The sequence below is a fragment of the Ammodytes marinus genome, assembly GCF_949987685.1.
Source record: "Ammodytes marinus genome assembly, chromosome: 5".
Taxonomy (NCBI): domain Eukaryota; kingdom Metazoa; phylum Chordata; class Actinopteri; order Uranoscopiformes; family Ammodytidae; genus Ammodytes; species Ammodytes marinus.
In genome coordinates, this window is record NC_137234.1 from 33,044,538 (window position 1) to 33,057,249 (window position 12,712).

General features: G+C 39.8%; 1 protein-coding gene across 1 annotated transcript in view; it reads right to left on the minus strand.

Annotated features, from left to right (window-relative positions):
- Positions 1–12,712, minus strand: part of fanca (FA complementation group A) — a gene marked incomplete at its 3' end in the record, with an annotated part of 54,559 nt that overhangs the window by 24,016 nt on the left and 17,831 nt on the right. Inside the window, exons 12-20 of the mRNA XM_080027742.1 lie at positions 10,371–10,512; positions 9,728–9,861; positions 9,366–9,476; positions 8,155–8,250; positions 7,870–7,932; positions 6,952–7,034; positions 6,323–6,383; positions 6,151–6,200; positions 1,951–2,021 (exon numbers count right to left, since the gene is read on the minus strand). Of these exons, the coding sequence (XP_079883868.1) occupies positions 1,951–2,021; positions 6,151–6,200; positions 6,323–6,383; positions 6,952–7,034; positions 7,870–7,932; positions 8,155–8,250; positions 9,366–9,476; positions 9,728–9,861; positions 10,371–10,512 (811 nt within the window). The remainder of the gene's footprint in view (positions 1–1,950; positions 2,022–6,150; positions 6,201–6,322; positions 6,384–6,951; positions 7,035–7,869; positions 7,933–8,154; positions 8,251–9,365; positions 9,477–9,727; positions 9,862–10,370; positions 10,513–12,712) is intronic.

The following is a 12,712-nucleotide window of genomic DNA, read 5'->3' on the forward strand; positions in this document are numbered from 1 at the left end:
TTAATGATCTTGCTGAACAGTGTGCTGACGTCGATCTGCAGATGTATGCAGATGACACTGTTGTTCATGTACATGCTAAAACAGCTGACTTAGCAGCTGCTAAGTTAACAACTGCACTGGAGAGAATCACTCTTTGGCTTGATCAATCATGTTTGAGTTTAAATGTAAACAAAACAAAATGTATGTTTTTTTCTAAAACCATGGTACAAATCCCTGATGTTGAGATTCTCATTAAAGGTGAACGAATTGATATAGTTACTGAATTTAAATATCTTGGCCTGTTTCTGGATCCAAATTTAAAATTTAAGAAACATGTCAAAAAAATGGTTAAAACCATAAAATACAATTTAGTTAATTTTAAACACATCAGAAATTGTCTCTCTCTGGATGCAGCCAAGATATTTATGCACGCCATGATTTTGTCCCGCATGTCATATTGTATCACCTGCTGGGGGCAGGCTGGTGAATCTACTTTGAGACCTCTGGAGTCTTTATACAAACAAACCTTAAAAACACTGGACAAAAAGCCAATTCGTTATCATCATTGTAGGATACTTGAGAAACATGAGTTATTGAGCTTTGAGAATTTTAGGTTATTCGTCAATTTGTGTATGGTCTATAAAATTTTAAATGGTTTGGCCCCACAGTCATTATGTGTTTTTGTCCACGCTCGCTCGTCAAATTCCATCAGATCCACTAGAATATCCTCCATACGAGATTGTACCATACCATTTCGCCACACTGTAGCGGGGCAATCTGCTTTTTCTGTAAGAGCCACAAACCAGTGGAATACCTTACCTCGTCAGGTAAGGGGCAGTAGCTCTCTCAGAGTCTTCAAATCTAACCTAAAAAATCTGTTAAAAGCTGCTCAGCTCTGCAACCACTAATTTGGTCCTTAGACTTGTTTTTGTGTGTGTGGGCGTGGGTGGGATGAGGAAGGTGGGGGGAGTTGCACGCAGACGTGTGTAGCCATGTTGTTGTGGTGTTTTATCCCTGTATACTAATAATCTGTCTTGTTACTGTGTTGTATTTTTGTGACCTGCCAAGGGACTACAGATGCAAATTAGCTTAAAGCTATAATCTGGTATAGTGCATCAAATGGCAACATGTATGTTCTAACTGTACATTGTCCCTTTTAAATAAAGATTAAAAAAAAATTAAAAAAAAAAAAAAAAAACCCAAATGTTTCCAGTCTACAGCAAAAATAAAGGAATTGGCCTCACTGTTCCAATACTATTGGAGGGGACTGTAGTTCATACTAGCACCTATCATCAACAGAAAAACCAAACTGCTACTAGAAAAACTCTATTTGTTCTGTTTAAGAAACGTTAAATATGTCAACACCATCAGATATCAAAAACATGTATATTCATATACATTTTGAAAATATTTTTTGTGGCTCAATCAGTTTTGGTGAATATTTGTGATCACTATACATCTCATGGGTCTAGCATAAAATGAGGGAACATTTATTTGTGTTTTTTGGTGTCTGACGGAGTTGACACAAAATAAGGAATGGCAAGCTAAAAAGCCCATGTTAAAAAGGTGAAGCAAGGTAAGAAGTCCATTTTGATAAAAAGGACAAAAGCTGGGAGGTTGTGTCAAAGCTTAGCTCAGTAGCTTAGTATATGTTGGATACATACATGTAATATAATTTGCCTAAACATAGGGTTTGTATTTTTCAACATTGCACCCTGTTTTGTCCCACTTCTCAAGAATCACTGAAATAATAAAGTTAAAAGAGGTAGGCGTGCTCGGGGCAGAGTACGGGACAACTGGTCCTAGTGTGAGTGCACCCTCACTTTCAAATATATATATATTTTTTTCAAGTTACATCATTTAAATAAATGTAGTGTTTGTCCTTGGAAAAAGACACCACATGCAAAAGAAAGAAAGATTGATAATATCTTTGTTAATATACAATAAACAAGTGTTGTAAAGAATACTCACTGTCCTGCTGCCTCTGCTTCTGACAGGAGTCCACATAAGATGAATACTGTGCAGCAGGGATCTTATCGGCTCTGAATACACACATACAAAACAATCACATATAAACATCACTGCTAACATATTAACATTGACAATCTTATGGTTATAGTAATCAAACATTTTAAAGGTGCACTATGCAGGTTCAGAGAAGGGGGATTTGTTTACATTCCCAGAGCCCGCAGTTAGTTTCCCAAAAAATATCAACTCTACATGTAATTCTTAGTATTTCATTTAATTTCAAAAAATGTTATTCGAGGATAAGCCCCTTGAGGTGCTGCATCTCGTTTTCCTCAGAAAAAAACATACAGTAAGCACAAATACAATGACACAAAACAAACTACCAAAGACAAACACATACATACATACATACATAGGCTCTCACAATTCTTCCCAAAACCTCGTAAGTATGGGCGCCGACAACCTTTCTCGTCCAAATAACTAAACGTTAGGCTCTAAGAAGTTACCGTTGCCAGGTACCGGTAGATCCATAGACTACAATATGTAGTGAAGTCAGAAATTTCCGAGTTCCCTGTCCAACTTGAACGCACCGTCAGAAGCCGGCTCATGACACACGTGACGACCAAACGTTATGCGATTGATTGGCTAATCCAGAGTGGCACTGGGCAGATCCAATAGTTTTAAACTTCGACAGACACCCGCCTCCAAGTGAGTGAACATTTGCCAATTACAGCAGTTCCAGACCTTCTGTACAAATGAAATGAAGTATGATGGTCTGGTTGGACCAGGCTAATGTGAAGGTGCTTTAGACTTAAATGCTTGTCTCCCAACTTCTTTTAATATTCTAGGAACAACAAAAAAAGGTTGTTGAGTGTGTCTGAGTGAATATGATGAAGTAAATGGAACTAGAGGCTGTTTGAGGTAAACAGCATCATTTAAAGACAAAAAGCAACCAATGACAATGTGTCCTCGAGTCAGGGGGAAGCCACTTGAGTCCATCATACATGAAACAATGACGTGTGCACTAAGGACACCTCTGAACAAATCTACAAATATTATCATAAACTACATTTAAAGGCTGTAGATGTGTGTCTGCGGTATTCTGATAAAGCACAGGAGGAGACACAAGGAAACAAGGAACGAAAACGCTCTTGAAGAGGATCCCCGCGACCATTGTCTGTAGGGATGAGACGACTGGTCCTTCTTCCTGTTGAAGAGCAACTAAAAGACTGGAATAGATAGAGGGTGACCTCCTTGGGTTGACCACCAGGAGGTCAAGTGGGAGGTGTAAAGACAGAAGTCGCATTTAGATTTGATTCGGTGGTGCTTTAGAACACATATGAGTGGTGGGGTTTTTTCTGTGTATGAAACCCTTTTCCTTTGCGATCACACTGGGCGGTACTTGCTTGATTGCGGCACGTGAGGTGAGTGTGCACGGGTGAGGTGATAAAGGTCTGCTGTTTCCGGTCGGGACATGAAGGGTTTGTGCACGGGAGAACGCGAGAGCACGCATTGGTATGTATTTTCTCTTTTTGCACCAAAGTATAGTTTGCACAGTGTGCAGGGTTCTGGCACTTTGTCATGTCTTCTATGTGACAGCACATCGGACGGCGCAGACGTCCTCAGTGATGTCTTGGGCACATTTGGTGGAGGCGCACATGGTGAAAATGTTTGTGTGGAAGGTCATTGATGCCTAAATAATGCACTTTGTAATATACATATATACAGTATCTCACAAAAGTGAGTACACCCCTCACATTTCTTCAAATTTTTCTTTATATCTTTCCATGGGACAACACTGAAGAAATGACACTTTGATACAATGTAAAGTAGTCAGTGTACAGCTTGTATAACAGTGTAAATTTACTGTCCCCTCAAAATAACTCGACACACAGCCATTAATGTCTAAACTGCTGGCAACAAAAGTGAGTACACCCCTTAGAAAAAATTTACAAATTGGGCCCAAAGTGTAAATATTTTGTGTGGCCACCATTATTTTCCAGCACTGCCTTAACCCTCTTGGGCATGTAGTTCACTAGAGCTTCACAGGTTGCAACTGGAACCCTTTTCCACCCATTTATGACAGCATCACAGAGCTGGTGGATATTAAAGACCTTGCGCTCCTCCACCTTCAGTTTGAGGATGCCCCAAAGATGCTCAATAGGGGTTAGGTCTGGAGACATGCTTGGCCAGGCCATAACCTTTACCCTCAGCTTTTTTAGCAAGCCACTGGTCGTCTTGGAGGTGTGTTTGGGGTCGTTATCATGTTGCAATACCACCCTGCGGCCCAGTTTACGAAGGTTGAGTGCACGTGGTCAGCGTCGTACACAGAGGTTGGCTTTGGAAAATAGACGTATGAGTGCTGCCAGCATTGCTGAAGGGCTTGAAGGGGTGGGGGGTCAACCTGTCAGTGCTCAGACCATACGCCGCACTCTGCATCATACTGGTCTGCATGGCTGTCATCCCAGAAGGAAGCCTATTCTAAAGATGATGCACAAGAAACCCCACAAAAAGTTTGCTGAAGACAAACAGACTACGGACATGGATTACTGCAACCATGTCCTGTGGTCTGATGAGACCAAAATACATTTATTTGGTTCAGATGGTGTTAAGAGTGTGGAGCGGCAACCAGGTGAGGAGTACAAAGACAAGTGTGTCTTGCCTAGAGTCAAGCATGGTGGTTGGAGTGTCATGGTCTGGGGCTGCATGAGTGCTGCCAGCACTGGGGATCTACAGTTCATTGAATTCTAACATGTACTGTGACATACTGAAGCAGAGCATGATCCCCTCCCTTCATAAACTGGGCCGCAGGGTAGTACTGCAACATGATAACGACCCCAAACACTTCTCCGAACGACCACTGGCTTGCTAAAGAAGCTGAGGGTAAAGGTTATGGACTGGCCAAGCATGTCACCAGTCTTAAACCCTATTGAGCATCTTTGGGGCATCCTCAAACGGGAGATGGAGGAGCGCAAGGACTCTAATATCCACCAGCTCCTTGATGTCGTCATGAATGGGTAGAAGAGGGTTCCAGTTGCAACCTGTGAAGCTCTAGTGAACTACATGCCCAAGAGGGTTAAGGCAGCGCTAGAAAATAATGATGGCAAAACAAAAAATTGACACTTTGGGCCCAATTTGGAAATTTTTTCTTAGGGGTGTACTCACTTTTGTTGCCAACAGTTTAGACATTAATGGCTGCGTGTCGAGTTATTTTGAGGGGACAGTAAATTTACACTGTTATACAAGCTGTACACTGACTACTTGACATTGTATCAAAGTGTCATTTATTCAGTGTTGTCGCATGGAAAGATATAATGAAATATTTGAAGAAATGTTAGGGGTGTACTCACTTTTGTGAGATACTGTATATAGACCCACCTATTAAATAAAATAATTAATAAATAATGTAAATGGTGATATTGTCTTTCATGATCTATATTTTATAATATTATATATTCTGGGAGAACATATATTGATATTGTAATTATGTTTGATAAAGTCTCACTGATTTATTTGGATTTGATTTATATGTTTGATTATGCATCTTGATTTCATTTTTCTCTTTTGTTATATCAATAGGTTTTCAACCTAATCCCAATTCCTAACCAAAAATGCATCAAATAAAAACAAAGGAAAACGGATTTGTCCTGCGTCCTCTCTCTCATCCCTGCCATTTCAAGTGTGGCAGGCACATATCGAACATCAACACCCAGATAACTTGACAAACCTCACCGTATCCAATAATAGGACATAACAAGCTGTTGAACAATATATTTTCTAACTTTAAGAGTGAAACTATTAATTGACCTATATAATGTACTAAGCCTTGTCTTGATGCATTCAATCATCATAAATCAAAACTGAATTACTTTGAGGCACCTGGAGCCAAATGTAGGACTACAGTATGTTTGTGAGCCCTGCTGCTGTAAACAACCGCAGTGAAACGGTCACTTTTCAGGAAGCTCTCCTAACTTCAAACAGTGTCTCCAGGGATCACATTTTCCTGTGATTAACGTTTGTTTATTAAGTTATGAGAACACGCCTGAGAATTTAATCACTCTGACACACCCAAAGTTACATTGTGCACCTTTTAACCCTAACCCAATAAATAATACATGAGCCAATATAAAGTTATATAAACATCAGGTCTAGAGAGTTAAAGAGCTATGATGGAGGTTTCACAAGCCCCTGGTTAGAACTCACTTCCTCAGAGCGTCTATGAAACTCATCCGAGCGTCGGCTTTCACAGGAAGCTGCAATACAAAGACATTAGTTGACCTTGAAGCCCTGTATGTTGTGTGGAGATTTATGGTAAAGTTACAAAAACTGTTCCAACAGCCAACAAAGAATGAGAGTGAGGTGTGTGGGTGCTCACCACTCTGGGTGTGAGCAGGGCAGCCAGGAATCGTGTCAGGAAATACGGCCTGCGGAAAATACTGAGAGAGGACAGAGGTGTCAATGAACTGACTGTGTCTCTGTCCACATCAATGTGTTACATTAACATGATGAAGCCCATGTTTCATTAGTTTTTTCCTAAACCTTTTTTTATTGCTTTTTGAAGAGTATAGTTTAAGAGAGAAAGATAGATAGATAGATAGATAGATAGATAGATAGATAGATAGATAGATAGATAGATAGATAGATAGATAGATAGATAGATAGATAGATAGATAGATAGATAGATAGATAGATAGATAGATAGATAGATAGATAGATAGATAGATAGATAGATAGATAGATAGATAGATAGAAGAAAAATATGTAAAGTGAGGGAATTAAAAGGGGAAACAGTGCCGTTGGGGGACAATCTACATTATACATAAACAATATTTTACATTTCTGCCAGTACATAAGCCATTTATCCCAGCCTTAAGAAAATGAGTCTTTAATCTTTATGTGAGTTTCTCCATTGTTATAATATCAGAGATAATGTTGAGCCATTGTCACATTTTATTTGTGAAGGACTTTCATATACTGTGGGTGAACGTAATGCAAAGTGAATACCTGGCCTCCATGACCGTGGCTGAGATTCTTCCTGTGCTTTCAAACAGAGACACTGCCTTCTCCACATCCTGCACAGCCTGGCACTAAGGCAGACAGCACACACACACACACATCATTATACAGCTTCAAATACATTTTGATACAAATCATTTTTTATTTTTGCTCACTGAAGAACTTTGGCAATGTAACTAGGGATAGGTACGACACAGGGATACTTCTTTTGGGACCCTAACGAGCAATTAACAATTTTTGAAACAATTTTTTTTTTTTAAAGTTGGCATCAAAAGTCTGGACAGACTGAATCTTGGGCAATTTATTCAGGCCCAGTCTAATACATTTAACATTAGGGTATCTCAGCTTCTCTCGTTAAGTGATACACAGCTTTGTAGAAAACATGTTCATCTCCCTAACAGTGGGTAATAAAGGTATATTTTGGCGACATCTAGGGGTGAAAAATCTAGATTGAAATGCTCTATCTCTACCCCACCTCTGTTCAGAGAATTTAAAGATGCTACGGTGGCCTCCAAAGAAGCTAGCTACTAAAGATGGCATCATCCATCTTTACCTAAAGTCTTTCCACAATATAAAGTGATGAGGTGAAGATGTATTTAGGACAACCACTATTTATATTTATGTAGCTCATTCTTAAAGGTAATAATACAAATTTAAAATTGTTTTTAATTTAAATATACTTATGAATATTATGTTCTATTTCTACCAGGTCTGTTGTGAAAAAACGCAATTTCCCTTACCACACACTGAGCCTTCAAGTATAGTTATTTTAATACTAAAACATACAAATAGTTTAAAACGTCAGAGCCTTTTCAAAATGATTGCCTTTTGTCTTGACATCCCCCATTGGCACTAACTATTGATCAACCGTAACTATACAACCAGACCACTGGGTGTCACTGTTACCTGCACTGAAGCTGCGCCTGCACCAGAAACATCCTCATATAAACCCATGTCCTCCACTGATTCCTGCGAACACACACACACACACACACACACACACACACACACACACACACACACACACACACACACACACACACACACACACACACACACACACACACACACACACACACACACACACACACACACACACACACACACACACACACACACACACACACCTTGTTTGTGTACTCTGTCAATATAAGACATTTCAAAGTATGCAGTAAAGATGTGTGTACCTACCTTGAGGTCAGCCAGTCTGGTCTTGGCCAGAGAGACATACTCCATGAGGAGACTGCGGTGTTTGGCAGCCACATACGGAGGGTACAAGATGTGAACCTATAGCAGGGGGAATGACAGGGAGATGTTACAGATCATCACAGCTGCCTCATTCTTATGTGTATTATAGTTTTCCAGTTTTCCTAATGCTCTGCGCCAGCAAGAACCGTAGGTCAGAGGCATTACGTTTTGGGGTTGTGTTCTGTGTCTGTCTGTCCGTCCGGGCCATTTTGAGAGCACTATATCTCGTGAACGCTTTGATGGATTTTCTTCAAACTTTGCACAAATGTCCACTCTGACTCAATGATGAAGTGATTAGATTTTGGAGGTCAAAGGTCAGAGTCACTGTGACCTAATGCCTCGTGAACACATTATTTGTCAATTTGGCACAAACTCATACTTTGACTGGAGGATGAGCTGATTGGATTTTGCAGGTCAAAGGTTACTACGACCTTACAGATGATCATGTCGCAGTGACCTTGTCCCAGATTTTAGCTTCTTAGGAGCTTTACCTTCTCTAAACTATTGCATCCAGCACTAGACTTTTTTTTTTTTTAAGATATTTTTTGGCATTTTTTTATGCTTTATTGACAGTGTAGAGACAGAGTTGAAATGGGGCAGAGAGGGGAGTGACATGCAGAGAACGACCGCGGGCTGGAATCTAACCCGGGTCCGCTGCTTGCCGAGGCCCATGGGGGGGACGCCCTACCAACTGAGCTAAGGGCGCCCCCCAGCACTAGACTTTTAACGTTTGCCAATTCTATGCGTCACGGGGGCATATATCCACCAGGCGCTAGTTGTAGTTAGGTATAGCTTAAACTGTAACTGCTGCATCTTTAAGCTACTGCTCTGATGCCAGTTTGGAATACTCATCATTACATAGTAGAACGCGCTCTTAGACTGATGTATTCCATTCTTATTTATCAGTAGCAGTTGCCTGTTTTAGCTGCTGGAGGTGGAGCTAGTTTTACTTTATATACAGTTTGGAAGTTTAGTACAGTGGTGAAATAGTGAAATATATTGAATAATTTGATCTTTGAAAAAAAAGTAATATCCAGCTACTTGATGCATATAAATCAATCTCTTACATATTAATTCCAGCACTCTTTGCACTCTGCACCATTGCACTATTGTATTCCTTGCAGAGGACAGATTACAGAAGCTTGACTCTTCACCTTCAGGTACTGTGGGGGTTCAAAGGGCACCAGGTCGGAGAGGAACTTCAGCAGGAACACCAGAGATTTCTTACTGGTTGCATGGTAGCTACTGCCTCCACCAAAAGACATCTGAAAAAGGCAGAAAGATAATGCTTCTAAGTCAAAATGATCAACTTAAAAAGGCACCTTTAGAAAGTATTAAGCTCTCTGGATTCTTTATCTATGACATTACAGACTGCGACAACAATCAATTCACAGAGCTTGTAAACTGTTGGATCGTTGGTTTGATTAATAACCATATTAATGATTGGTAATCAAAGCTGCTGGCCATGGCAACAATCAAATAAAAGGGATGCCTAATATCAGATATGCAATGAGACCTTGAACCAGTTGCTGTAGGAGTGGAAGACACCGGGTCCCTCCAGTGCCCCCTGTCTCGCCAATAGGAAGGCAGTGATCATGTTCTCCAAGTCATAGCCTTGGAACGCAGAGCTCAGCAGTGTGTGCAGCAGCTCTGATGAGGCAGAAAACAACACATCAGACATGAAGTGTTTGAGCCAAAATCATTTCAAGTCCTTTTTTTAAACAACTGTCTGGTAAAAAGAAAATAGCATTAAATTGCTACATATTTTTTATTTAATTTTTGTTGCCGGTGTATTTGAAAGTGGCCTATCTAAACAACACTTTTCAAATCATGTGAGAAACTTAAAAAGCAAAAAAAAAGCTTTTTCGTCTTTTCTGACCTATAAATGTGGTTACGTTTTATAGTTGTGATACTAGTGTCAAATAATGACCTACATGCATTTAGACGTAGATTGTGTTCATAAACAGCCTAGGCTCTGTAAACTAGTATGTAAACGGGATGTTAATAAAGGGAATGTAAACAAGGCGGGGCAGATTGTGAGGAGATATTCACTGATTAAGACTAAAAGTTATTTGTCAACAAACGTTCTCCAGAATCTCTTACCCCACCTTTAAATCCAACCTAACGTGTGTGTGAGTGTGTGTACCCCCTGTGTGTACCTTTGAGGCTGGGCTGGGCACAGGGGTTGTAAACCAGCAGAGCGGAGAGGAAGCACAGCACGTGTTTCCAGTTGACCTCGTGGGTCTCTAACACCTGTCGCAGGTGACCCAGCAGCTGCTCCACACTGAAGATCACAGCCAGCTATGACAGACACACAGCCACAACACAGACAAGGCAACTGCTTCATTACAATAGGACACTGGCCACTGAGAAATAAACTTGAAGCACATTTGTTGCACTTGCTCTCTTCCCTTGTGTGTTTCTCCTACACATTTTCTTCTTCTACAGCCCCGAAAAAAAATGAAGAGACCAGTCTGGATTTTTCTTAAATCTTTAACTCTACATAACTTATTGAAAATGCTCTTAATGACAATATTTTTATTGTGAATTTGGTAGAAATGTTGTCAGTAGTTTATATCATAAAATCAAAATGTTCATTTTTACTCAAACATATGCCTATAGATAGTAAAACAAGTGACACTGAACATTTGGAGTGGTCTCTTATTTTTTTCCAGAGCTGTATATTGCATTGTTGAGAGGGAATTAAGAATTTCATTGCCAAAGAGACTGCTGCTGTAATTATTGTACATATGACAAATAAAATAGACCTTCTTGAATCTGGTTGACTATGTGAGACCAAACACAGAAGTTCTTACATGGAAAAAAGAACATCATAATACATCATTCAATACTCTCAAAGCTGTGTTCTCAATGGCTAAAGGGATTTCACATCTGCATTTGTCTGTAGTTTGAAATACAGGAATGACAATTGACTGTATAGGCAGAACAGGAGTGGGGCTTGTACCTATCGGAGGGAGATATCGGTCAGTTTCACTTTATTATGATGTTATTGAAAAAACGACAGCATGACATAACATAGATATAAACAGTAGGCCACCTTAAGAGACACCAGGGGGTTGTACTACCAAGAACTACGGTATATTGAGACTTAAGTCAGAGTTTTCAGTGTCACAAAGGTGGCTCTCTTTTTACCTGGCAAGTGGCTACATCACCATTATGCTGTGCGGCTAACCTGCTCCCATGTGGTAATGTTCTGAGTTTGGGATTAAAATGCCTGGTATAAATCTACTCCTTAGGAAATCCTGTGGGCCTGACGATATTATTTGAGCGATGTGGGACTAGATTCTCAAGGAGAGAACTCGGTAGAACAGTCACCTTGTTGATTTGTGAGTTAATGAACAGAACATAGCTTTGAAAGTGAACAGTAACGCTATGCGTAAGTGCTATTCACAAAGTTGTTCTTGCTCTCAGTGAACTATCGAACCTGTTTTGTAATCTTACCTGGCCTTTACATACATTGGCTTACTGAATACATACATTGCTCAAGCTATTAAAATCAAGGGTGGCAGCATTAGTTCACTGTAGGCTATTATGTGTCAGTCTGATGTTTACATGGATATGAAATGCGGTCGGCTGTAATAACAATTCTTAAGATTCCCTTTAAAGGTGCAGACATAGATCACACCCAAAATAAATACCACAACGGTTTAATTAGGGTGAGATCAATCATGGTAAACTATCTGTGACTCGTTCCTGGCAGGTGACAGGTCTCACATAAGAACGTTGCTGAAGGTTCACTAAAGCTGCTGCACAGTAGTCTTCACAATTTGTCAATATTCACAACCAGCACAGAATGTCTTATTAATACGATTATCAAATGCATCATAAATAATGTTTAATCAATAACATGTGTTTCACTTGATGTGGCCCAAAACTAAAATGTAACCTTCATTATGTGGTTATGTATGTGTCAGACCTAAATGCACCTTTTGAGTAGGACTTTAGTGTTTAAATAATGGTACAGTATTTATGTATATGTAGTGGTTAAATCTGCTGAGTCAAGTTGCATTGCTTCACGTTGGGTACTGAGAGAACGAGTGGTAAAATAAATGTATTCATTTGGATGTGTGGCATGTCTCAAATGTTGGTTTTGAAGGAAATGTGAATGTAACAGCAATACTTAATATCTCTTAGCTATTTCTTTGTTTTATTGACAATGTGGAAGCATTTATGTAATGTTAAATGCATTGATTTGTTTTATCTTTTATAAAATATAACTGATGGGGGATCCTAAATAAGATTAAATAAATTGTATGGCAGCATTCCACTCTCAACTTATGCTGGGCTTACACTACACAACTTTTCACGCGATTTGACAGTCGCAGACAATCTTCCAATGTCGGACTGAAATCACAGGAGTCGTGCTGGAGTTGTGGCACGCGCCCGTTATCTCAGTCGTTTGGTGTAAGGTGGTCATCCGACCCGATTTCAGCCAGTCTTCTTCCCGTCTTGACGTTCCGACATTATCAAACATGTTTGA